At 68.5% G+C, this 24,794-nt stretch overlaps 3 protein-coding genes across 5 annotated transcripts; 1 reads left to right on the forward strand and 2 right to left on the reverse strand.

Annotated features, from left to right (window-relative positions):
- Positions 1-213: 213 nt before the first annotated feature.
- FHIP2B (FHF complex subunit HOOK interacting protein 2B) lies at positions 214-6,767 on the forward strand. Of its 2 annotated transcripts, none has more exons than XM_082298241.1 (17): positions 214-289; positions 419-497; positions 1,955-2,124; positions 3,009-3,113; positions 3,217-3,339; positions 3,495-3,665; positions 3,786-3,982; positions 4,060-4,168; positions 4,429-4,505; positions 4,619-4,808; positions 4,886-5,055; positions 5,134-5,253; positions 5,329-5,419; positions 5,499-5,642; positions 5,803-5,943; positions 6,021-6,121; positions 6,208-6,767. In XM_082298241.1, the coding sequence occupies exons 1-17, from the start codon at positions 245-247 to the stop codon at positions 6,311-6,313; spliced, it is 2,139 nt and encodes a 712-aa protein (XP_082154367.1). In that variant the 5' UTR covers positions 214-244; the 3' UTR covers positions 6,314-6,767. The 2 variants fall into 2 exon arrangements, with proteins under 2 accessions (XP_082154367.1, XP_082154368.1); XM_082298242.1 differs by having other exon boundaries at positions 3,220-3,339.
- Positions 6,768-7,014: 247 nt separating this feature from the next.
- NUDT18 (nudix hydrolase 18) lies at positions 7,015-8,939 on the reverse strand (the record flags this gene model as incomplete). 2 transcript variants are annotated; one of them, XM_082298160.1, is made up of 3 exons in its annotated part: positions 7,015-7,710; positions 8,150-8,363; positions 8,784-8,939. In XM_082298160.1, 3 exons carry the CDS (start codon positions 8,937-8,939, stop codon positions 7,121-7,123), a joined length of 960 nt encoding a protein of 319 aa, XP_082154286.1. In that variant the 3' UTR covers positions 7,015-7,120. The 2 variants fall into 2 exon arrangements, with proteins under 2 accessions (XP_082154286.1, XP_082154287.1); XM_082298161.1 differs by having other exon boundaries at positions 8,150-8,385; positions 8,784-8,914.
- A 2,555-nt stretch (positions 8,940-11,494) lies between these two features.
- Positions 11,495-24,588, reverse strand: HR (HR lysine demethylase and nuclear receptor corepressor). Its single transcript, XM_082298198.1, has 20 exons — positions 24,511-24,588; positions 23,802-23,922; positions 17,673-18,533; positions 16,216-17,065; positions 15,403-15,577; positions 14,699-14,937; positions 14,474-14,623; positions 14,303-14,389; positions 14,104-14,222; positions 13,895-13,973; positions 13,577-13,743; positions 13,245-13,460; positions 12,992-13,160; positions 12,812-12,887; positions 12,559-12,689; positions 12,374-12,472; positions 12,158-12,297; positions 11,926-12,093; positions 11,710-11,832; positions 11,495-11,634 (listed from the first exon to the last, which is right to left on the reverse strand). The coding sequence occupies exons 3-20, from the start codon at positions 18,480-18,482 to the stop codon at positions 11,572-11,574; spliced, it is 3,861 nt and encodes a 1,286-aa protein (XP_082154324.1). The 5' UTR covers positions 18,483-18,533; positions 23,802-23,922; positions 24,511-24,588; the 3' UTR covers positions 11,495-11,571.
- Between the last annotated feature and the right edge of the window lie 206 nt (positions 24,589-24,794).

Consider the following 24,794-nt stretch of genomic DNA (forward strand, 5'->3'; position numbering starts at 1 on the left):
TCCCGGTGCCCTGAGTCCGCCCCCCCGGAGCAAATTTAGGGCTAAGGCACCTTCCCAGCCCCTCCATCCTCCACCCTTCTCCCGCCCCGATGCCGCCCGGATCCCGCCCCATCGCGCCGGGAGCCGGAGCGGAGCCGCCGGGGGAGGGCCCGGGGCGGGGCGGTGACAGCGGCGCGGGGCGGGGCCGGGGGCGGCGGGGCCGGCGGAGGGATCGGGGCCGGGGCCGGTCCCGGGGGTCCCAGCCATGCTCAGCCGTCTGGGAGCGCTGCTGCAGCAGGCGGTGGAGACGGTGAGCGGGGCCCGGGGGGACACGGGGGAAAGGGGACCGGGACCGGGACCGAGAATGGGAATGGGAACGGGAGAGGGAGTGGGAGTGGGGGGTTCCGTGCCCCCCTGACTCCAATCTCGGTGTGAGCAGCGGGAGCCCAGCGTGGACCTGCTGGAAGCGTTCACCGAGCACTGGAGAGGCATCACCGGCTACTACCTGGAGGCCACAGGTGAGTGGGGTGCGGGGCGAGGGTCCCCGTGCTCCGGGGTGGGGTCCTTTTTTCCCGGGATGGGGTCCCGGTGCCCTGGGATGGGGTCTCTGCAACGTGGGAATAAATTCCTTGCTTGTGGTGTGGGAACAGAGTTCTCGTGTCCTGGGAGACATCCTTGTATCCTAAAATAGGGTGTCCTAGAAACCGGAATAAGGTCCCTGTGCCCAAGGAGGGGGGGTTGCAGTGCTCTAGGAGGGCGCCCCATTCTCTGGGACACGATCCCATATCCTGGGAGGGGACCGTGTGTCCAGGGAGAGGGTCCTTGTGTCCCAAAATAGGGTCCCTGGCCTAGGAATAAGGTACCTGTGCCCTGGGACAGGGTTAGGGGACAGGTCCTGGGACAGGACCCCCAGTCCTGGGACAAATCCCTGCACGCTGGGGTGGGACCCCGTGCCCTGGGACAGGACCCCAGTGCCCTGTGGCTGCCCTGGCACGTGGGGACAGGGCACGGGACACCCCTTCCCAAACCATGGGAGGATTTACCCGTCCGGGGTGCCCTGCCCTGCCCAGCCCCGACCCCCTGGCACCGCGGTGGGATCAGCACCGCCGGGCTGGGCGCACCGGGGACACTCCCGGGAGCGCCGCACAGGCTGGGACACGTCCCTTTGGGAACCCGCTGCACCCCGGGAGCGCCAAAGCAGCGCCGGGAGAGCTTCGGCCCCAATTCCCAGCAGGATCTCGGTCCTGGCTGTGCCCGGGGGGGTCTCCGGTGCCCACCGGGAGAGCGGACAGCGGCGGGAGGAGCGGGATGTCCGGCAGCGCCCTAGGCCGGAGCGGAAGGAGCCGCTGCTGCGACTCCATCCTCACTCACATTGCCATCTAGCGTCATTCCCACTCCGGAGGAGCGGGATTTGGGGCAGCCACGGATCAGGGAAAACCCCTGGCAGAACCCCAGCCGCACGGTTGGCACCTCACCGGGGCTGCCGTGCCCGGGGAGGAGCCCCGCTGCAGCCCCCCATCCCCGAATCCCGAATCCCCGAATCCCGAATCCCGAATCCCTGTATCCCGAATCCCCGAATCCCTGAATCCCGAATCCCCGAATCCCGAATCCCCGAATCCCGAATCCCTGAATCCCGAATCCCGAATCCCCGAATCCCCAAATCCCGAATCCCCAAATCCCGAATCCCGAATCCCCGAATCCCCGAATCCCCGAATCCCGAATCCCTAAATCCCGAATCCCCGAATCCCGAATCCCGACTCCCGAATCCCGACTCCCCGAATCCCGAATCCCTGAATCCCCGAATCCCGACTCCCTGAATCCCCGAATCCCCGAATCCCCAAATCCCGAATCCCGACTCCCGAATCCCGACTCCCCGAATCCCGAATCCCGAATCCCCGAATCCCCAAATCCCGAATCCTGAATCCCTGAATCCTGAATCCCTGAATCCCGAATCCCCAAATCCCGGTATCCACAGACGAGAGCATCCCGGCGCGGCAGACGGACATTCCCTGGCGCCTCCGGCAGATGTTGGATATCCTGGTGTACGAGGAGAAGCAGCGCCCGGCGGGCGAGACCGGGCCGTGCCTCGAGTACCTGCTCCAGCACAAGCTGCTGGAGACACTGGGAACACTGGGAAAGGCGGAGGTGGGAGAAGGCACCGGGAAAATCCCTCCGGAGGGGCCGAACCCGCAGCGTTTCCCAGCTGCTTTACGTGGTGGCCCTCAATAATTTTCATTTTGCAGCATTTTTACCGGGAAAGGGAGATTGTGAAGCGTGAGACGGTCACGGGGCTTGGGGTTTTCTTGGGGAAATTGCCCTTTTTATTTTTTTTTTTTTAATAGGCTTTTTTGGGGAGAAATTGCTCTTTTTGGGGGAAAATTGCTCTTTTTTGGGGGGAGGAATTGGCACTTTTTTCGGGAAAATTGCTCTTTTGGGGGGGAAATTGCCCCTTTTTTGAGAAAATTGGCTTTTTGGGTGAAAATAGGCTTTTTGTGAGAGAAAACTTGGCTTTTTTGGGAGGGTGTTGGATTATTCAAAGTTCACCACTGGGATCCTTTCTGGGATCATCACATCTCCGCTTGCACAGGAAGGATTTTTTTTTTTTAAATATCTGGCACACAGGGGTTTTTTTAACATATTGCACTTGGCTTTGCAGGACAAGGTGCCAGCTTTGGAAAAGTAAATATTGCCCAAATATATAACAAATATAACGGCTCTGCTGTGCCTTTGTTGCTGATAATAGCAACACAGCCCCTATAAATAGATTTTTATTCAAATCTAAGTGGAAACTCGCTGGTCCTTTCACACCCCAGGAGGATTCGGGCCTTTTGGGGTGCTGGGGGTTTTAATTCCCCATTGCTGGAAAATGGGAAATAATCCCCCAGGTTTTTTTCTTTCAATGCAGAGAATCGAGTTCAGCCCCTGATTATTAAAGGGAGGGGAGGAGGGATGTGCTGGGGGATCGATTTGGGGCAATTCCAGGGAAATCAGGGCTCCGTCTGACCTGTGTCCCCATGTCCCTGTCCCAGTATCCCCCCGGGATGAGGCAGCAGGTCCTGCTCTTCTTCGGCCGGGTGCTGGGGCAGTTGCAGCACCCGCTCCTGCACTACCTCAACGTCCACCGGCCCGTGCAGGTGAGGTCCCACCTGTCCCCACCACACCCCTGGGAAGTGACACCTCCGGGAATGGGGCGAGAGAGCCCCCAGCATCCCCACATCCCTGTCCCTGCCTTCCCAGAAGCTGCTCCAGCTCAGCGGGGACCGCCTGGGCTCTGGCACGGAGAAGGAGGAGGTGCAGTTCGCCGCCGTCCTCTGCTCCAAAATCCAGCAGGATCCCAGCCTGCTGCCCTATATCCTGGAGGTGGGACAGTGTGGGGTCCTCAGTGGGGGTTGGGCTCCTGTAATTGGGACTTTTGACCCATTTTGCAGCCCCCTCCTCGCCTCAAAGCTCCTCGGGGTGAGGAAGAGGAGGAGGAGGAAGGTGGTGGCTACGATGCCGCTCCTCTTCCTCTCCAGGGGAAGAACATCCTGAATGGAAGGAGAGCCCCGGAGCCGCCGGACAACCCCAGGGAAGAGGGTTCGGAGCATCCCCCGGGTCCCGCTGCCAGCTCCCCTCCAGCCGAGCCCTCCCCGCCACGCCGGGACAGCAACCTCGTCACCTGCCTGGTGGGGCTGTGCAGGAGCAAGGTACGGGCACGGGGGTGGCACGAGGGGACAGCGGGCACTGCCAGGCGTGTGACAACCCCTGAGCTCTCCTCCTCCTCCTCCTCCTCCTCCTCCTCCTCCTCCTCCTCCTCCTCCTCGCAGAAGAGCCGTGTGGCGCTGAAGGCTCGGGAGAACCTGCTGCTGCTGGCGGGGCTGTCCCAGGAGGCGGCTGCCGCCTGCCTGGTGCGGGGCAGTGCCCTGTGCCAGCTGCTCACGGGCCACCTCTGCGACCTCTACAGCGCCGTGCCCGCCGGCACTGACCCCGCCGACGTCCTCGCCATGGACAGGGCCAGCTGGAGGTGAGGGGGGCGCTGGATGGAGGTCCCAGGTGCCAACCCAGGCTGTGTCACAGCCCCGCGTCCTCCCTCCCGTGCAGGTCGCAGGGGGATGGTGCCGGTGCCGCGGGTTTCCCGGGGAAGGAGAGCCTGGCTGAGTTCCTGGGCTGGCTGGACTTCCTGGATGAGCTGGTGCTGGGCGCCCACCCGGTGAGAATCGCAGGATTGATTAGTTTGGGAAAAAGCTCCAAGACCATCCCGTGCCCGATGCCCCCGAGCTCTGAGTGCCACGTCACCCCCAGGGACGGGGACGCCGCCACCTCCCTGGGCAGCCCCACCCCAATGTCCCACCACCCTTTCTGTGAAGAAATTCTTCCTGATGTCCGACCTAAACCTCCCTGGGTGCAACTCAAAACTGTGTCCTCTCATCCTGGGGGGTTCCCCACGCTCAGCCCCTCTGTGCCCCACAGCTCGTGGCCGATGCCATCACCGAGGCCGTGGAGGAGAAGTTTTTCCAGGGAATCCTGCAGCCGCAGCTCCTGCAGATGTGAGTGGCACCAGCCGGGGTGTTTCACTCTCCCGGACTCCCTTGGAGCCAGGAGCAGGGGGTTCCCCTTTTTCCCTGGACAACTGGACAACCGTCCTCTCCCACCCTGGCAGGTCAGAGCTGGCCGTGCTGGGCGCCACGGCCGTGCTGACGGGCACGGTGCGGCAGCTCCGTGCGCCCACCCTGCTCAACCGCCTCGTCCTCTTCCTGCTGGGGCCCCACCGGCACCCCGAGACCCCCGGGGACACCCCACACCCCCTGCGGGCGCAGCTCATTGACCGCTGCGACCACCTGTGCGACGAGGTGAGCTCACCCCGGTGCGCTGGCTGGGTGGTCAGGGGTGGCAGTGCCAGGGCTCTCACCCCGCTGGCCGTGCCCAGATCAGCCTGGCCAGCCTGCGGCTCTTCGAGGAGCTCCTGCGGAAGCCCCACGAGCACGTGGCTCACAACCTGGTGCTGCGGAACCTGGAGGCCAGGGCGTACCTGCAGAGCGGCCCCCACGCGCCCGAGGAGCGCGGGCCCCCCGAGACGGACCCCGAGGAGGACGGGCTGTGAGCGAGGGGGGCTGGGGCACGGCAAGGGGGGGGCAGCCCCGCAGCGCCCACCCCGCTAACGCTGACCCCACACAGGGACCTGGAGGAGGATCCCTATTTCACCGACGGATTCCCAGACGACTTTGGGACGACGAAAAATCCTTCCCCGGCATCGGCCCCGTCGGGGAAGGGGCAAGTGAGCGAGGTGGTCAGCAGGTAGGGGTTTGGAGGGGCTGGGCTGGAATGGAGCGGCTGCAGCCCCCTCCCCATCCCTCTCCCTCTCTTTTCCAGCTTCCTCTGCCTGGTCCCCGAGGAGGCCAAGACCTCCTCGTGCATGGAGGAGGGCGGATACGACACCTACGTGCACGATGCCTTGGGAATGGTGGGTGCCTGGGGGGGTCCCCAGCCCGCTGGTGGCTGTCCCCGCGCTGGCTCTCACCCTGCTGTCACCCCCCTGCCAGGTCCAGGCGTGCCGTGCCAGCGCAGCCCCGTGGGGGTGGCCCTCGACCCCCCGGCCCCTGGACTCCTGTCAGCCCCGAGTGGCGTTTTACGAGGGTCACTTCCTCAAGGTGCTATTTGACCGGATGAGCCGGATCCTGGATCAGGTACCAGGGATACACCTGGGTGCCCACCGTGCTCAGCCCTCTGCCCCCCCAGGACCCCCATAATGGGGACAAAGTGGCCAAAAGCATCAGCAGTGCTCGGTGGGGATGGGCTCAGGACGAGGGGACCCCCACCCCCTGAGCATCTCCCCCATCCTGCCAGCCCTACAGCCTGAACCTGCAGGTGACCTCGGTGCTGTCCCACCTGGCCGCCTTCCCCCACCCCCACCTCCACGAGTACCTGCTGGACCCCTACCTCAACCTGGCCCCCGGCTGCCGCTCGCTCTTCTCTGTCCTCGTCAGGGTAACGTCACCCGCCGGGGTGTGGGGACACGGGGACACCCCCTGGACACGGGGTGTGACTCTTTTCTCCCTGCCCAGGTGATCGGGGACCTGATGCAGCGGCTCCAGCGCGTGCCCCATTCCAGGGCCAAGCTGCTCCTGGTGCGCCAGCAGCTCCTGGGGCTGGTGCCGGGAGAGCAGTGAGTGCTGGGGGGGGGAGCAAAATGCCCTTTTGGGAAGGGGGTTGTACCCCACAGACCCCCCCTCATCGCTGGCGTCCCCGCAGGATGGATCACACGGTGCTGTTCAAGGGCGTGGTGGTGCTCGAGGAGTTCTGCAAGGAGCTGGCTGCCATCGCTCTGGTCAAGGGGCCACCCGAAGGGCCACCCTGAGCCCCTCTCTGAGCCCCCCCCTCTCCGACCAGGCTGCGGTGGCCACTGGGGATGGCCCAGCCCACGTTCCGGTAGCCCCCGGTGGCCCTGCAGTAGCCAGGAATGGCCGTGGCACCGCGGGAAGGACCTCGCAGGAGGACGAGGAGGCGCCGAGTCCTTCGTCGTCACCTTGGCCAGCCCCGAGGTGACGCCACGTCCCCGTGCTGGGTGCGGAGCCATGGGTGCTGTGGCTCCTCCTGGGTGGTGGGTCCCTGCTCCCCCCGCGCTGTCGGAGCTGCCCCGAACCCCCCAAGGCTCCAGCGGGGAATTTTTAGGCAATAATGGGGTGTGGGAGGCAGTGCCCCCCTCTCAGCTGCAAGGACTCGATTGTCCCCTGCCCTGGCGCTGTGGCACGGGGAGTGTGACATGTGTGACACGTGTGTGTGTGTGACGTGTGTGACGTGTGTGTGGTCTGGCAGGGGACTGTCCCCCCCCAGACCCCGCACAGCCCCTCCCCAGGGTGATGGGACTCTGCTCTAATAAAGCTGTGACTCAGCTCCACCTCCTGTGCCCCTTCCCAAACACCCCCAAAACCCCACTCCCCATTTCCCCCAACCGCAGTCAGGGCCATGGAAGCAGCAGCAGCAGCAGCAGCAGCCGGGTTTATTCTATTTCTGCTCTCAGCACCCCCAGACCCCGACCCACCCCCGCAGCACCCCCCATCCACGGGCAGCACATCCCGGGGCTTCCCCCTTCGCCACGGCCAGCAGGACCCCGGGCTGCGTGTCCCGCTCAGTCCCCCGTTCCCAAATCCAGCCTTTTCGGGCCCTAACTCCGCACGGGCACCGCGGCTCGGAGCCTCTGCAGGATGCGGCCCCGCAGCCCCTCCTCCCGCACGGGCCACCAGCGCAGCGCGGGGTCGCGGGGCTCGGGGGGCTCGTCCCGCTGGCTCCCCGGGGGGATGCTCAGCACCACGTTGAAGCAGATGCCATCGGCCCCCCCGGGCCCCCCAGCTCGGTGCTGCAGCCCCAGCAGCCCCAGAGCTCCGGGCTGCGGGTCCCAGGCCAGGCAGTCCCGCAGCAGCCGCAGCAGGGGCGGGCGCAGCCCCGCGCGCAGCTCGGAGGGGGACGTGCCACAGGCCACCACGGGCAGGTGTGGGGTGCCAGCGGTGGCCAGCAGCACCCACAGGTCGCCGGCGGTGCTGGCGAAGGGCAGCAGGAGCCGCAGGCAGAGCGGGGAGCAGGGCAACTCCCGCGGCAGAGTCGGGGGGTGCGGGGGGCTCCGGCGGTAGCGGGCGGCCAGGTCCAGCACGGGCAGGATGTCCAGCGAGCGCAGCGGCAGCGCGCGGGGGTCCCCGGGCCACCAGGTGGCTTGGAGGGACTCGGCGTCGGCCTCCTCGAGGGTCTTCAGGGTCCCACCTGTGGGCACACGGGTGGCCCGGCATGGCGGGGACAGCAGGACAGCGGGAAAGGGCCCGGTTGTGGGGCGGGTGGGGGCACTGAGACCCCCGAGCGGGGGGGCTGAGAGGGGACACTGATACCCCAGTGTGGGGTTTGGGGGGGGGGGGGGGTGGCAGGGGACAGTGATGCCCTGGCACAAAGATGCTAAAATCTATCATGGGGTTTGCAGGGGACATCAGTGACCTGGCACAAAGGTGGCAGGGGACAGTGATGCCTGTCACAGGGGTGGGTGGGGACACTGATACCCACCATGGGGCTGGCAGGGGACAGGGATATCTATAGGGGATGCCACTTCCCGTCGTGGGGCTGGCAGGGGACACTGATACCCATCACGGGGCCAGCTGGGGACACCCCCACCAAGCCCCCCGTGCCCCTCGGAGCATCAAAGGGCACAAACCTGTGGCCCGTGCCAGGAAGGCGAAGCGGATCCAGGCCGGGCCCCGCTCCTCCAGCGCCAGCAGCGTGAGGGGCTCGCACTCCAGCCCCGACTCCTCCTTCACCTCCCGCTGCAGCGCGGCCACGATGCCCTCGCCGGGCTCCATCCGGCCCGCGGGCAGGTACCACCGCCCCCGGCACTCGGGCTTGGCCTCCTGCACCAGCAGCACCGCGTCCTGCGGGGTGGGACTGGGGCTACTGGGGGGAAAGGGGAGGCTGGACTGGGGGACACTGGGGGAAAAGAGGTGGCTGGAATGGGGGGCACTGGGGGGAAAGGGGTGGCTGGAATGGAGGGCGACTGGGGGGAAAGGGGTGGCTGGAATGGGGGGAAAGGGGTGGCTGGACTGGGGGGCACTGGGAGGAAAGGGGTGGCTGGACTGGGGGAAAAGAGGTGGCTGGAATGGGAGGTACTGGGGAGAAAGGCTGGCTGGAATGGGAGGTACTGGGGGGAAAGGAGTGGCTGGAATGGGGGGCACCAGGAGGAAAGGGGTAACTAGACTGGAAAATACTGGGGAGAAAGGGGTGGTTGGACACGAGGATACTGGGGGGGAAGGCGTGGCTGGACTGGGGGGTACTGGGGCTGGGGGCTGCCTCACCTCCTGGTTGAAGAGCACGGCCAGCACCACGTAGCAAACGTTCCTGCCCAGGCGGACGGGCCCGGGGAGCGCGAGGGACCCCTCGAAAGTTGTCCCCACGTCCCAAGAGCCTCCATCCAGCACCGCCTCCAGCTCCGGCACCGGCGCGTCCCCCATGGGGACGGGGGTCCCGCGGCAGCTGGGGACGGGGAGCGGGGCCGGCTCAGGGCGTGGCGGGGTTTTGGGGTGGGGAGGGGACCCCCCAGACGTGCAGGCGAGGGGACAAAGAGCCGCGGCGCCGGGAGGGCTGCAGGGGGTGGTGAGGGAGGGGGTCCGGCGATTGTGGGGTGCACGGGGAGAGGGCGTGAGGGGTGCTGGAGGAGGGGAAGGGTCTGCTGGACTGGGGGACGTGCAGGGGGGTGTAAATGGGGAGGGGTCTGCTGGGCTGGGGGGGGACGTAGCAAGGGAAGAGCTCGGTGGCCTTGGCGATGCAAGGAGGGGTGCAGAAGGGGAAGGGTCTGCTGGACTGGGGGACCCCCAGGGGGGCGTAGACGGGGAAGGGGAAGGGCTCGCTAGGTTTGGGCAGCCGGGGGGGGCTGCGGTAGGACAGGGGCTGGCTGGACTGGGGCAGGCATGGGGGGGCACAGGACGGGAAGGGCTGGCTGGACTGGGGGGGGCACAGGGGGCTGCCCGGGAAGAGCTGGCAGGATTTGGGGAGCCGGGGGGGGCTGCGGTAGGAGAAGGGCTGGCTGGACTGCAGGACGCACGGGAAGCTGAAGGACGCGAAGGGCTGGCTGGACTGGAGGATACTCGGGGGGAAAGGCTGGCCGGACTGGAGGATACTGGGGGGAAAGGGGTAGCTGGACTGGTGGTTACTGGGGGGAAAAGGCTGACCAGACTGGAAGATACTGGGGGAAAAAGGCTGGCCGGACTGGAGGATACTGGGAGGAAAAGGCTGGCTGGACTGGAAGAGGTAGCAGGAAAAGGGGTGGCCGGACTGGGGGGCGCTGGGCGGAACGGGCTGGCTGGACTGGAAGATACTGGTGGGGAAGGGCTGGCTGGACTGGGGGGCACTGGGGGGATAGGGCCTGCTGGACTGGGGGATGCCCGGGCTGGGGTAGAAGAGCTCGCTGGGCTGGGGGGTGCCGGGGGGGCTGGAGCTGGAGCTGGGGGGGGACTGGGGGTCCCAGGGCTGCAGGGCGCTCGGGGGGAGGGGCTGCTCCCAGTCTGGAGGGCACAGGGCGGGGGGCAGTGGGGGGCAGGGGGGCGAGCTGGGCTGCAGGGTGCGATGGGGGGGCTTGGGGGGCTACAGGGGAGGGTTTGGGGGGGCTACAGGGTGCAAGGAAGGGAGGGCTTGGGGGGCTGCAATAAGGGTCTGGGGGCTGCAGTCAGGGAAGGGCTTGGGGGGGGCTACAGGGGGCACCACGGGGAGGGGGTGGGGGGCTGCAATAAAGGTTTGGGGGGGCTGCAATGGTGGGACGGTCTTGGAGGGGCTGCAGCAAAGCTCGGGGGATGCAATAAGGGTCGGGGGGCTGCGGTAAGGGGTGGGGGATGCAAGAAGGGGTGGGGGGCTGCAATAAGGGTCGGGGGGCTGCAGTAAGGGGTGGGGGGCTGCAATTAGCATCAGGAGGATGCAGTAAGGCTCGCAGGGGTGCAAGAAGGGTCGGGGGGCTGCGGTAAGGATGGGGGGCTGCAGTAAGGGGCGGGGGGCTGCAAGAAGCGTCAGAAGGCTGCAAATAAGGGTCGGGGGGCTGCAAGAAGGCTCGGGGAGATGCAATAAAGGTCGGGGGGCTGCAGTAAGATTCGGGGGGCTGCAGAAAGGGTCGGGGGGCTGCAGTAAAGCTCGGGGGGCTGCAGTAAAGCTCGGGGGGCTGCAGCAGCAGCGGGGCGGGGCCCGGGGGTCTCCGGGCGGGCTCCGGGACCCCGCCGCCTCCCCCCGCCCCGCGCATGCGCCGCGCACTCACCGCGCCGGGGCTCCGCCGCGCCGGCCCCGCCCCCCGCTCGCCGCCCATTGGCCACCCTGCGGCGCAGCTCGCTGCTCATTGGCTAGTCCTGCTGCCAGTCATGTTGGGCGGGACCTGGCCTTAAAGGGGCCGCGTGGCGCGGGTGCGTGGCGCAGTTAATTAGGCGGGGGTAATTAGTCGGTGCTGGTTCCATGGGGGTCGTCGCACGGTGGTCATCGCATGGTGCCCATCGCCTCTTGTTAATGGCACAGTGCCCATTGCACAGCGCCCATTGCCCGGTGTTAATTAATTGCCCCGTGCTAATTAATTGCTGCGTGCTGTTTCAGTCGTTTTCCCGCATCAGCCAGGATGGAGCAGTACCCTGGGCCCCCCAACCTCTGGGCAGCGCCATCCAGCTATTCCCAGCTCTGTGTGAGGCTGAGCCCGGGCAAACTCATCCCCCCGGTACCCTCCGCCAGCGGCCAAGGGCCGGACGGGACCGTGCCACGCTGCCAGCCCCCGGCTCTGCCACCTCACCCCATCCCGGGACACCGGAGCACCCCCGACCCTTATGGGATGGAGGGGGAGTGAAGGGAGACACCGCGGTGGGTGCTGGTGGTGCCACTGGAGCATCCCTGACCCCAGGGGGATGGAGGGGGGATGAAGGGAGACACCGCGGTGGGTGCTGGTGGTGCCAGCTGCCCCGGCACGCTCTGGACACTTTATTCCTCCTGCCCCGAGCACCCGCGGGAGCTCTCGGAGCAAAGCACCGAGCAAGAAGTGCCCGGTCCCGGCTCCCCGCAGCCTCCCGGCCGTGTCCACGACGGTGACCAAGGCTCCCAGCGTCCTCCCGTCGGGCCGTGGCCTCACTTGCAGCCCTGCAGAACGCCCAGGGCCTCCCGCACGGCGGCGAAGATCATCCCGTCCAGCTGCAAGGGCGCAAAGAGGGGGCTCAGCACCGCTCACCCCACCCCGGCACCCCCGAATTGCCCCGGAGCACCCACCTGGGCGCGGAGCTGGCGCGTGGTCGCGGCGGGACCCCCGGTGCCGAGGTCCCGGAGGCGGACGGCGCTCTCCGGGGACAGGAATTGCTGCTCCACGCTGATGGTGCCGGTGAGGCTCTGCACCTGCCCGGGCACGGTGGCATCAGGGTTTGCCGTGCCTCAGTTTCCCCAGGGGGTTGGCACAGCCCCTCGGGGGAGTGGTTCAGAGCCGCCTACCTGGTGGGGAGCCCCGGCGGGGACCAGCACGGCGTCCCCTTGGAACTGGAGGAGGCTCCAGCCGCTCACCCCGCACTCCTCCCGCAGCCGCCGCCGCAGACCGGGGTCCAGGTAGCGGCCGGGGGGCTCCGCCGTGACCGTCCCCTCCCGCCCCGGCTCCTCGGATGCCTGTGGGGTGCCAGGGGTGAGCGGAGCCGGGGGCTGGAGCGCGGCCGGGGGTGGTGGCACCCACCTTCCGCAGGAAATCCCGGATCCGCCCGGCATCCTCGGCACGGAAGATGTGCCACAGGGCCCCGGGCCGGCCACCGCTGTCCCTGAGCCGCTCCCGCAGCGCCGCGTCCAGGTCATCCACGTCCCCTGGCAGCAGCACCTCTGCGGGCACAGAGAGGTCAGACGGGGTCTGGGCAGCGGGTCGGGATGGGGGGGGACCCCCGGGCTCCCCCCGTACCCCGCGCTGCCGGCGCTGCGTGGGCCAGGACGCTGATGGAGTCGGCGGCTTCCACCGTCAGGTTTTTGGTCCCAAAGTTCCGGTCCTGCGGACGCACACCTGGATTGGGGCGGTGGGTGAGCGTCGGGCATCAGCGCGGGCGGGGGGAGCCCGGGTGCCCCCCAAAGCCCCCGTACCGCACTCACCGTAGGCCACGCGGACGCGCGGGCGCAGCCAGCGCCGGCCCCGCTGGCCCCGCAGGTAGGTGGCCAGGTTGAGGCGGCCGCTGGCCCCGCAGTACTCGGGCAGGGGCAGGCTGGCCCGCAGGTTGGTGGCCCTGTGGCACAGGGTGGGGTGGTGGTGACACTCGGGACCTCCCGCTGCCCCAGCCCTGGTGCTGGCACCCAGCTGGCGTGGGGAGGGGACATCGGGGTGACGCCACCCTGTGCCGTCACCTACCGGCTCAGCTCCATGTCCCCAAAGCCACTCTCCAGCCTCAGCAGGTTCCCACTGCTGTGTTCCTGCTCCCGGGATGCTGCGGGAGGGAGAACAGGTCACATCAGGAATGTCCAGCCTGGCTCCCCTCACACCTCACCCCAAAATCACACTGAGGACCCCACAGACTCCTCGTCCCCTCACCTGTGCTGGCGGCAAAGCCACCCCAAAACTCCCGGCTGCTCATCCGGACTCGGCTCCCCGCTGCCCGCAGGTTCACCGCCTCCACCTCCTCCTCCCCCGAGGGCTGGAAGGATTCGGGCGCCCACAGCCGCCCCTCCAACCTCTTCTGCAGCCCTGAAACCAGCACAGGCTGCCGGGGCAGCCGGGGATCAGTGGGGTCGCTGGCTGGGGGAGTCCCGGCTGGCACCCCACACCCCAGGGATGGGGCGCTCACCTGGCCCTGCCGCCAGTGCTCCTGGAACAGTTTGTAGTTGCTGGCGTGGCCGGGGTCGTGCAGCCAGAGCAGCCCACTGGGGGCCAGGATGCAGTGGGACGCGGGGGGGTCCGGGGGGCTGGGGGGGCTCAGCTCGCCCTCCGCCTGCCTCTCCTGGATCTTCCTCTCCACCACGCGGGCGATGATGCTGTCCAGGATGCTGGTCAGGCGATTATCCTGAGGAGGGGGGACGCAATTGGGGAGCCCCTCAGGCCACGCTGACCCCTCCCCAGCCCCCACCAAAGGGGGGTGGGCAGCAGGGGACGGGGTGACCAGATGGCCGCGGGACTCACGCTGGGCAGGGCGGGCGCCACGGGGGCGAAGGCCATGCGCACCCCGTCCTGGCCCAGGCACAGCTTCACGGCGGTGGAGGCCAGGAGGTCGCAGAGGGTGGTGGTCTGCACGGCCCCACCCCGCGCCGGGGGCTGCCCCGGGGACGGCGGCCCCCCCTCGGGGGTCTCTGCTCGGGGGAGAGCAAGGTCACGGTTGCCCACGCCGCCCTCTGCGTGTCACCCCTCACCCAGCACCCCAAAAGGGGAGGGGGGTGCGGCATCCCTGACCCCCCCGGAGCGGGGCCGTGCCCGCGGCGGGGGGGTCGCAGCCGGCCCTACCTTCCTTGATGGGCCGGGCGGGGTCGGCTGGGCCGTGGCTGCGGGGTGGCAGGGTGGGCACCGCGGCACCCGGTGGCTCCTGAAACACCCCGGACCAGGTGGGGATCCAGGTGGGAGCCACATCCCCACCCCCCAGACACGCCCTGTGCAGGGGTTGGGGTCCACCTGCGCCCCCTTTTCCCCCCATCCAGGCCCCCCCCCCTCCGTACCTGCCTGCCCGGGGACTCTGCCAGGCTCTGCTCCGCAGCCCCCTCCCCGCAGGGACAGTGGGACTCGATGCCAAACTTGACCCTGACCTCGTGCAGGAGCTTCCAGAGCCGGGTCAAGACTGGGGACGGATGGGGACAGGGGTGTCAGCCCCCCCAGCAGTGGGTAGAGGGTGGTTCTGGGGCTGGGGGACACACTCACCGCAGGTGGGGACGAACTGTGTGGGGACCAGGGATGACACGTGGTGGTCCCGCCTGGGGATGCACTCAGGTGGCTGTGCTGGACCCTCTATGTCAGAGAGAGGGTGCGTTTGTCCCCACTGATCCCCCCAAAGGCTGACACCCCCTTTTCCACCTCTCCCCATCCCCATACCAGGGCCATTGTCCTCCCTCCTGCTGCGGTGGCAGTCGGGGCACAGCTGGAAGCCACATCTGGCGCAGCTCCAGTGGGAGTTGAAGAAGCCACGCTGGCAGGCATCACAGAGCTGGGGGGCTCCTTCCCCCCGCCGCCAGCCCGTCACCCCTGCGAGAAACACAGCCTCAGCCTCCTTGTGTCCCCAGTGTCCCCAGTGCCACCCCCACCCTGGTCCCTGCTTACCCTCGGGCCCACCAGGGGCTCCCGGCCACGTGTCCCTGTCCCTGCGGACGGCGTCGCAGAAGGGGTCCCCCAGGACCCCCAGCAGGTACTTGGCCAGGCAGAGGCTGCTCCCCACATTCCTGCTCCCCACATTCCTGCCCCCCAGCTCGGGGCCGGCCGCTTCCAGCAGCTCCCCCTCGGCCTCCCCCAGGGTGCAGAGGCCATCGACGCTCAGCTCCCCGTTGTCCCCCAGGGCGAACCTGCGGGGAGAGCAGACAGGAGGGTGCTCAGAGTTGGGGGGATGGGAGGGTGCTCAAAATGGGGTGATGAGACAAGAGGTGAAAAATTGGGGTGGTGGGGTGCTAGAAGGTGGCAGGACAAGGAAAGGATGGTCAAAAGTGGTGTGAAAGGAGATCCCCTAAAGCGGGGTGAAGGGAGGGCCCGCTCCAAAGCAGGGTGACAGGAGAGGGTGTTCTGAAGTGGGGTGATGGAGAAGATGTCCCAAAGAGGGGTGACAGGAGGGGATGCTCCAAATTGGGGTGAAGGGAGGGGATGTCCTAAAGAGGAGATGCTCAGGAGTGGGGTGACCAGAAGGAAACACTCGGAAATGGGGTGACAGGAGGGGACATTCCAAAGTGGGGTGACAGAAAGGGGTATTCCAAAGAAGGGGGTGCTCCATTGCCCCCTGGCACCTCCTGCTGGACCCCCCCACCCCGTCAGCTCACCTGCGGAAGTGCATCAGCCTGCAGGTGCTCTCGGGGGGCTCTTCCTCGTCCTCCTCGCCCTCGGGGTCCCCCCCGGCGCGGGGGGCACAGGCACAGCAGCGGGGGATGCTGTGGGGCAGCGCGGTGCAGGGCAGGCTCTGCAGGCACCACGGCTCCCCGGCGCGGCTCGGCGGCTCTGGGGACACGGGAAGTGCTTGGGGACACTGTGGAACCCCGTCCACACCAGCTGGGAGGGAGTGGAAGCATCCAAAGCCAGGCTGGATGGGGCTTGGAGCAAGCTGGGATGGTGGAAGGTGTCCCTGCCCGTGACAAGGGGTTGGGACTGGATGGGCTTGAAGGTCCCTTCCAACCCAAACCATTCCGGGATTCCGGGATTCCATGACTGGCACGCTGCGGCGGGGGCTGGAAACTGGGCCAGAAAGTAGGGCTGGAAAGTAGAGCTGGAGCTCCGCACAGGTCAGGGCTGCGATGCCAACGCCTCCCCGAGGAGTCACTGACCCAGCCACGGCACTGCCAATCCCCGGGAATCCTACCCGAGGGTGCCACGCCGCCCCAAAGGTGCCTTCCCACCCCCTGGGCATCCACCCGAGGGTGCCACGCCGCCCCAAAGGGACATTTCGATCCGTGCCCACCCTGGGAATCGCTGCCAGACCCAGTCATGCCGGGAAAAACCCCAGCACAGCAGGTTCCGCAGCCCACACGTGTTCCCGGCTCGTGTTGTGGGCGCCGGGAACCGGGATGCAAAGTTCCCTTGGGATTGGGTGCTGCCCCCGCCCTCTCCGCGGCCCCGCTGTGCACCCTGTGCATCCTCACCTCCGTCTCCCAGCTCCATCCTCCTCTCCTCGGGGTCCCCCGCGCCCTCCGTGCCATCACCCGGGCACACGCTGGCCTTGGTGCCCCTCTTGGCCGCCCCGGCGCCCTCGCCGCTGGTTCGAGGACCGTCGGCGGTGCCGTGGGGGCGTTTGGCCGAGCGCTTGCCCTCCGCGGGGGGCTCGGGACCCCCATCCCGCCGGGAAGCTTTGGAGCGGGGCAGCGACTGCTCTGAGTGCCGCGTCAGCCACGTCTTCTTCAGCTTGGTGTGGTTGCTGGGGGGGCACGGAAAACGCCCCCCGGGCATGCCCAGGGTGGGCTCGAAGGGGTTGGACACCCCGCAGCCCACCCCCGGGCACCCATCGCAGCCCGGGGTGGGGCACAGACAGGCCGGGGTGGGCTCCGGCTTGGCAAGACCCGCTGGGTAGTGCCGGTCCGCCAGCAGAGGCGAGGGATTTGGCTCCCCGCATGCCGGAGGCGAGCCGGGCTGGGCGCTTTGGTAGCCCAGGCGCTCATCTTTGGGCTCCGAGGGCCGCTCCGGCCCCGTGTCCGTGGAGAAATCGGCGCTGTGCGGCCGTGCGCCCACCCAGGGCACCCCGCAGCCCCCCGCGCCGGGCCGCAGGAGGAAGAGGGGGTGGCTGGCGCTGGGGGGAGGCGTGCGGGGGTGGGGAGCGGGCACCGCCGAGCTGCCCCCCGCCCGGCCATCCCTCCACGGGGCTCCCGGCAGCTCCGGCACCGCCGGCTCCCCTTCCCCGTCTCTGTCCTGCCCTGCCTGGCTCTTGCCCAGCAGCTGCGATGCCGCGTGGTTCTTGGTCGAGGGGTGGAAGCCGGGTTCTTTCTTCGGGTAAAACTCCTGGAAGGGAGCAGAGGGGCTGGTGTCACCCCAGGAGTGGGTCCTCGTCCCGCTTCTGTCACCCGCATCCCTGCAAGGGGATGATGAGGAGCATCCCGTTCCCCTGCCTCAGTTTCCCCACCGCCCCCCTTCAGGCTGGGCAGCCGCCCGGTGCTTCCCAGTGCCCGGTGCCGGGGTTCTGGGGTGCCCGTGTCCCCCGCTGCCAGCGTGGGAAAGGAATGGGGAGCCGCAGCGGCACGGGGTGCGACGGGCGCGCCCAGGGCTGGCAGCGCTGCCTCCCGCCGCCCCCGTGCCGCGGCTGCCGCCGCCGTGACTCAGCCCGGGGGTGGCATCACCCGCAGGGACACCGCGGAGCACAGCGTCACCCGGCGCGTTCCCCCGGCGCTCGGGGGGCTGGGACCCCCCTGCCGAGCTGCAGGGGGGAACAGGGGGGCTGTGTCCCCCTCGGGGACGCTGCCCGGCCCTGCCCTGGGTGCGGTGCCAGCATCGCCTTTCGCAAGCCGCCGCTCCCAGCCGGGTTCAGGTGAGGCTGGAGCCGCTGGCACCTCCGGGGAGCACCGGGAACCCCCGAGTATCCACGCTCCGGAGCCTCTCCGGGGTGTCCTACCTTGTTCCCTGAGCTGGAGCAGTCGTCGAAGGGGGTCAGAGCCGCCTTGCACCTCGGCGGCACCCCCAGGTAGAGGGGCTGTCCCCAGGCGGGCGCGTAGGAGCCCAGCCGCCAGTCCACGCCGGCGAACCGCCCGTCACCCATCGCCCCCGGCCCCTCCGGCCCCGCGCCGCCGAACGGGGGGTCCGCCGGGGGTCCGGTGGGCAGCAGCGAGGACAGGAGGAAGGGGCTGTGCTTGGCCTCCACGAGGAAGGGGCAGTGGCGGAAAGCCGGGGGGTCTCCGGCCGTGTCCCCCGCCGCGGTGCGGGGCTTGCCGGCGGTGCCGGGGTGCTGCGTGTCCAGCCCCGGCACGGGCAGAGGGTAGCGGTGGTACGCGTGGCTGTAGAGGGCCAGCGGGGCCAGCACGGCCTCCGCCCACCGCGGCCCCGGGCGCTCCTTGCAGGGCTCCCCCCAGCCCGCCTTGGGCTGCCCGTTCCGGGGGGACAGCAGCGGGGGCAGCTCAGCTCCGTCCTTGGGGCGGCACAGGGCGTCCCGCAGGCACGGCGGAGCCGGTGGGTAGGGGCAGCCCAGCCGGCCACCGGCGAGCTCCCGGACGGGTCCCAAACATCCCTCGGAGCCCCTCCAGGGACATCCTTTCTCCACCCCGTAGCTCAGCTTGCCGGGCTCCGGGTAGGCCGGGAGTCCCAACTCGGCAGCGGCGCTTCGGGATAAAACCATCCCGCTGCTCTCCATCCCCCGGGAGTCCTGCGCTGCCTCCGGGGCTCTTCTCCACCGCGGCGGGGTCTCCCCCATCCTCGCGTCGCTGGCCATGCTGCTCCGACACTCATGTGGTGCTCAGCGCCGTCCCGGGCAGGCCGGATCCTGCGGGCAGGGAGAGGGGCATCAGCGGGGAACAGCACCGCCCTCTGCCCGGGCAGCGCTGCTGGGAAACTGAGGCACGAGGATGCTTGGGGGTGCTGCAGGGGGGCTGCCTTTAACCCCCCAGCTCCATCCTCCCGTGTTTGATGGGAGGCTCCCCGGCGTGGCGAGGGGATCCCGGGCTCCCGTGCCCCGCGGCATCCGTCGGGATGCACGATGCGGGCGGGCACGTGTCTGGGGCGTGTGTCCCCGTCCCATCCCGTCCCTCTTGCGCCCATCCCGGCGGGGCTGGCGGCCGGGACGCACCTCGCACCCACCAGTCCCTCCGCACCCAGCCTGGCCCCGCGCCCGGCCGCTGGCACCCAGCGTGGGGAGGCCGTGCCCCGCGCAGGTATTTGCCTCCGGCCAGGGCTGGGCTGCGCTTCCCAGGAGGGCTCCCAGCGAGGGGGGAGCTCCCCGCTCCCAGGGGCCCCTCCTGGGAGAAATGCCTGGGGAGATTTGCAGGATTAACCCTCCTCCGGGACCCGGGCCACACGCAGACGCGGGATGCGGAGCCAGACCTTGCAGCGGCGGCGGTCGCATCCCTTCCCCGTGTCCCCCAGTCCTCCCTGTCCGGCAGCTGGAGCAGCCGAGGGGGACAGACCCGAGGTCAGCCAGCTCCCAGCCCTGCTGCGGGGTGGGACAGAGCCGCCCCGATGACCGGGATGGGGACAGGAGCAGGGTGGGGACAGCAGCGTGTGTCCCAGAGCCGCCTGTTCCCGTCACATCCTCTTCCCAGAGAGGGCAAAACCCCCATTCCCACGCTGCTCGGGAAGCATCCCGGACCACCCTGTCCGAGCCGGGGTATCGTGGGGCACAGGGACACCCTGGGGACACCCAGCCAGTCCCTCCAGGGCGCAGGACCCATCCAGCCCCATTTCAGGAAGTTCTCCCAGCACAGCTCACCAGTGCCCCGAAGCTGCCCCACCACCTGCCATCCCCCCAGCTGCCCCAGGGTGACATTGTCCCCTGTCCTTCATCCCATCCGGAGCACACGAAGCCGCTCCCGCTGCTCGGCGAACATCCCCACTGCCCCACAGCTACCTGGAGGGTCCATCAGGGACCCCAGTGCCGAGGACGAGCGGGGGTCTCTGCCGGTGACACCGGGTCCCGGAGAGGCGAAGCCGGGCGGGCGGGAGCACCTAAACCCACAGGCTGAAGGGGTCCGGCTCCGGGATCTGGAGGAGGCAGAAAGCCGCCCGGGCGGCCCTGGGGATGTTCTTCTCCGCCTGCTGGAGCTGGAGTTTTTGATCCATTGGCTTGGGAGGCTCCGTGCTCCTCCTGCCTATCGTCCTACGAGCTGGGGGTCCCGGCGAGCTGGGATTCAGGGACAGGGGTACCCAGGGAGCAGCGGCAGCACGAGCGGGACCTTCCCCCGGCTCTAGGCAACCTTGAGCATCCTGAGGCGCTGGCGGCGGTGGCGGCGGCTCTGCTCCCCACGAGCGTGCAGCCTCCGCCGGCTCCGGCAGCGACTGGGCGGGCGGGAGGGATGCTGGGGCTGCTGACGCCCGGGAACCGGGAATCGGCGCGGTGCCGGCGGTGCCGCCCAGCCCCGGGGGCACCGGCGGCGGTGCCAAGGCGGGCAGGTGTGCTCTGCCCCGTGCGGGTGAAGAAAGCGCCCTTTGTTCGCCAATGCCGCCCCGTCACCAATGAAAGGCTCCAGCCGCCCGCTCCGGGAGAAACTGGAATGGGAGAAACACCGGGATGGGCCAAAAGTCCCTGTCCTGGTGCTGGGGAGCTGGTGCGGGAGTGTCTGGCATGGAGCGTGTGGTGGCCATCCTATGGGATGTGAGCCCTCAGGACCCCAAACCCCTTCGGCTTTTGCCAAAGGTTACGGATCTGGCCTCAAGCCACGGTCCAGAGCCGTGTCCATCCCTCCTCCAGCTGCCTGGGATGAAGGCAGAGCTCCTCTACCTCCCTGCACACCCCGCAGCAGCCGGGTGGGAAGAGCAGGATGTGCTCCAAGGGGTGCCGAGGGACCTTGTGGGGCACAGGGATGCTGAGACAGCATCCTGATGGTGCCACCCTGACCGGGGATGAGGAGGGAGTGCCTGGGGCCACTCACCTGTGCCCTGCAGCCCACCAGGATCACACCCGTCCCAGCCGTGCCCTGAAGCCCACCAGGATCACACCCATGCCAGCCGTGCCCACCAGGATCACACCCATCCCAGCCGTGCCCTGCAGCCCACCAGGCAGAAGCCGGAACCTTTTGGGTGCTCCCCACACCGTCCCCAACCCCCAGGACCCCCAGCACCAGGACACCCCGACCCCAGCACCCACCAGCACCCACCACCCGCTCCTGCCGACAAGCCCTGGAGAGGGAGGAGCAGATCCAGGGGGGTCTCCCAGGTGGACACCCCATTCCTGGGCTCCCGGGGAGGTGGTGCTGATGCCAGCAGTGCCGTGCGGGTTTATGTAACCTGCGTGTGTCCCCGGGACGTGCCCGCCTTACATAAACCGCATCCCTCGGCGCGGCTGGCCCGGCACGGCTCGGCACGGCTCGGCAGCGGGGGCCGGGCAGGCTGGGGGCACGGGAGAAGGGGTGAGGGCAGGCCAGGGCCCGCGGGAGCCCAGCAGCGCCACGAAGAGCCGACCACGGGCTGCCTCCAGCTCAGCAGCTTCCTTGCGGTCTGGTCCCGCTGGGAGCCGGGCGCCGGGCTTAACCCTTGCTGGGCACGGCTCGGGGCACCGCGTGCCACCGGGGTCACTCGGCCGTGCCAGGTGGTCCCATCCCACCGCCAGCGTGGGTCAAGCCACAGCGGGGACCCCCCGAGCCCTGCTCGCCCAGGAGGGGAGGGTTTGGGGGGCCGCGGCGCCGGGGTGCTGCTCGCTGCACCCAGTGGGTGCCAGGGAACAGGGAGGGGACCCAGACAGGGCTCGGGGCGAGGGAGAGCCCGCGCCTGCCTGCGATGAGAAGGTGCTGAAAGACAAACTCTTCCCCGTTCCCCTCCCTCCGTTCCTCAGGAATGATGGATCCGGAAGGGCTGGGACGGAGGTGGCAGCCGGGAGGGACCCCAGGGGAGGGTCTGCAGCGTCCTGGTGTGGCCGGGTGGCTCTGGGGGTGCCCGGGGATGATGGAAATGTCGCGAGGGAGGGGACAGGTGGGGAGAGGGATGGACACGCCACGCTGAAAGTGGGAAGCCCCAGGGAGGGTCCGTGGCAGCCATTGCTGGGGCAAGGAGATGATGGAGGGACAACAGGGAATTTCCCACCATGCACCGGGGCAGCATCCCTGGGCACTGTCCCCTCCCCTCCCCACGCCACGCTGCCCTCGGCGTGCCAGGGAGCCTGAGGCCTTGGTGAAACCTTCCCAGGGCCAGCACAGCTCCCACGGGGTAGCCACACTCTGGGACGCTCTGTTGGGGCTCAGCCACCGCCCCCCGATCCCAGGAGCGGGATCCGTGCCTGCTCCCACCGCCCCAACCTCTGACCGGGATCCCAACACTCCCTGTCTGTCCCAGCGCGACCCACGGAGGCTTCCCAGGGTGATCCGGGGGGTTCCAGGCTGAGCTTGAATTCTGCCAGCCGGGAGATAACCCCCGAGGGGGGTTCTGCCTTGGGCACAGAGCTCCCAAATGCCTGGTTTTTCCCCCAAACAGGAGGGCGAGCAGAGGGACGGCAACACCCACGAGCCAAGCGCTGGCCAGAGCGCTGCCGCGGGAGGCCGGAAACACCCGAATTAGAACCCTTGGCATCCCTGCCCCGCTCCATGCCAGAGCACGGGGGGGACGCTGTGAGGACGTGGGGCAGAGGGACACTGTCCCCACGGTGTCCCCTGGGATTGTGGGGGACGCGTGCGGGACAGGGGACTCCCGGGACGATCCAGCTCCGGCGAAAGGGACAGATGGGGGTCCTGGTATCCCAGCTGACCCTCTGTGCTGGATGTTCCAGCAGCCCTGGATCCTGCCAGCCCTGTCCCGGTGCCCACAGCACCTGCTTGGACCAGGGCACCGCCAGCCCCTCCAGGAGCGGGCTCTGCACCCCCAAACCCACAAGCCTGGGGAAGAACCCAAAATCCAGCATTTTCCTCATGCAAAATGGATCCCTGCTTCAGCTTGCCCGGAGTCCACTGTGCTTACACAGAACCTCAGCCCTTCCTCTTCCTCCTCCTCCTCCTTCCTCCTCCTCCCAGCCCCGGCACGGAGCCCGGCACGCACCTACCTGCCTCCACCACGGCGCAGGTGAGGAAGCTGAGGGCGCAGGCAGAGGAAGCAGCCCCGATCCCCCCCGTGCCCAGCACAGGGCGCGATGGCCGCGAGAGCTTTTGTTAATCTGCACCCGGCGCTTAAATAAAAAACAACAACCAAAAAAAAAAAAAAAAGGAAAAAAAAAGGAAAAAAAACCCCACGTCAAACCTTCAGGAGTCTGGAGGCTGCGGCGGAGCGGAGGGCACGGGAGGACACTCACTCCCACACGAGCAGCTTTCTGGGAATTAGGGCCACAGCCCAACTGCTCTGGCAGCCTGCGCTCCCCTCCAGCCCTGGCTGCCCGTACGGCGGGGCCTGGGCAACCTCCCCGCTGCCGGTGCCGGTCCCGGACAGCCTCACCGGCCCCGTCCGGCCCCGCCGCCGCCGCAGGGTCGGACACTTCTCCCGACCCTAATCTCCCGCTTTTCCCCGGGGAGGTGAGTAAGCATCGCTAATCCCGCTCGCTTCGCTGCCGGGGACAGACGAGCCGCTCCCCCCGGGCTGGGGCTACTCGCTGACACCCCCAACTCGCCCTCCCCAGCGCAGGTCGCCCCTTCCCCGGGCGCTGCACGCCCTCAAGGCGAAGCTCGGGATGGACGGAGCGAGGAGAGGGAGCGGCTCGTCCCCGCCAGAGGGGACCGCGGGATGTCGCAGCCAACGCACCTTTGGCGGTGCCCCCCATGCCCAGCGCGCGGCGGGGGGGTGCCGGGGGGCACGCAGGAGGACCCGGAGGTGAGGGATGCTGCCGGATGCTGCCGTGCCCGCATCCCTCCCTCCCGCCCCGGGGGAGGACGAGCCGTCCCGGCAAGCCCCGGTGCGGGGGCACGGTGCCCGTCCTGTGCCACCCCCCTGGCCCCCCCCCTCCACGTGCCCGGGACTCCTGTTTACCCAGCGCCAGGAACCAGCTTCAAATACCTTGATGTAATTAAAAGCTCACCCCGGGGCCAAGGGCTTAGGACGGCAGCCAGGGACACGGGCAGCCCGCTGCCACCTGCGTGCCGCACAGGCAGGGCTGGCAGCTGCCCGCGCTCCTGGCAGCACCTACCTGGCAGCAGCCGGGGGCTCCTGCCCTCAGCCCGGGCTCCTCCGGTGCCCCCGCCGCGCTCCCGGGGTGCCCCGCCGCCGGGGAGCCATGGTGACGGGCAGGTGATGCGGTGACCCGGATCCTGGTGCGAGGACAGGGGAGTCAGGAGCGATGGGCAGCCACTGCCCGCTGCCTCAGTTTCCCTTAGCGCCCGGAGATGTCCTGCCTCAGTTTCCCTTGGTGGCCGGAGATGCTGTGCGGGCCCCAGAAGGGGATCCCCAGCGCGCCCTGGAGACGGTGCCCAGCTCCCCACGAGCTCGGGGACTGTGCTCCCCAAAACCCTCAGCCCAACGCCCGTGGTGTCACGGCAGGGACACGGAGCCGGAACCTTCCTCGGTGCCAGCGCGGGCTGGCTGGGGACAGACGGGTCCCCGGGGGGACAGGCGGCTGCGGGGAGGAGGGGGGGGATGCAGCAGCGTTCCTTCAGCTGTGTCCTCCCACACTCCCGTCACCTCGGACGCCCTTTTCCCGACCCCTCCCGCCACCACCGCCCTTCCCACCCGCCATCCTCTTCCTCGCCATCCTCCTCCTCCTCCTCCTCCTCCTTCTCCTCCTCCTCCTCCTCATCCTCACCAGCGGCTCACCGGCAGCCTGGGGGCATGTGCGCGCTCGAGGACACGGTGTGGGGGCGCAGGAGGAGCCCCCCCGGAACCAGGAGGGAAGGTCTTACCTGCACGGCAGCGCTGGGGACGGAGTGGGGAAGGGGGGGAGTCTCATCCCCCGCCCGCCCGAGCCCCCCGCCCGCGGCTCCTCATCCCGCCCTCCCTGCCCTCTGCGGCGGGAGGCAGCTGAGAGCTCCCGGGGCTGCCAGAAAAGAGGCTGCGTTTAAACAACAGACATAATTATGCTTTTGATACCGTCTGCTAAAAATACAGCGCGGTGCCGCGCGGGGAGCCATGTGTGCGCGGCCTCACATGGCTCCCGCCCGGAACAGCTGACTCAGGCAGCGGCCAC

The sequence above is a fragment of the Coloeus monedula genome (genome assembly GCF_965178545.1).
Source record: "Coloeus monedula genome assembly, chromosome: 28".
Lineage (NCBI taxonomy): Eukaryota > Metazoa > Chordata > Aves > Passeriformes > Corvidae > Coloeus > Coloeus monedula.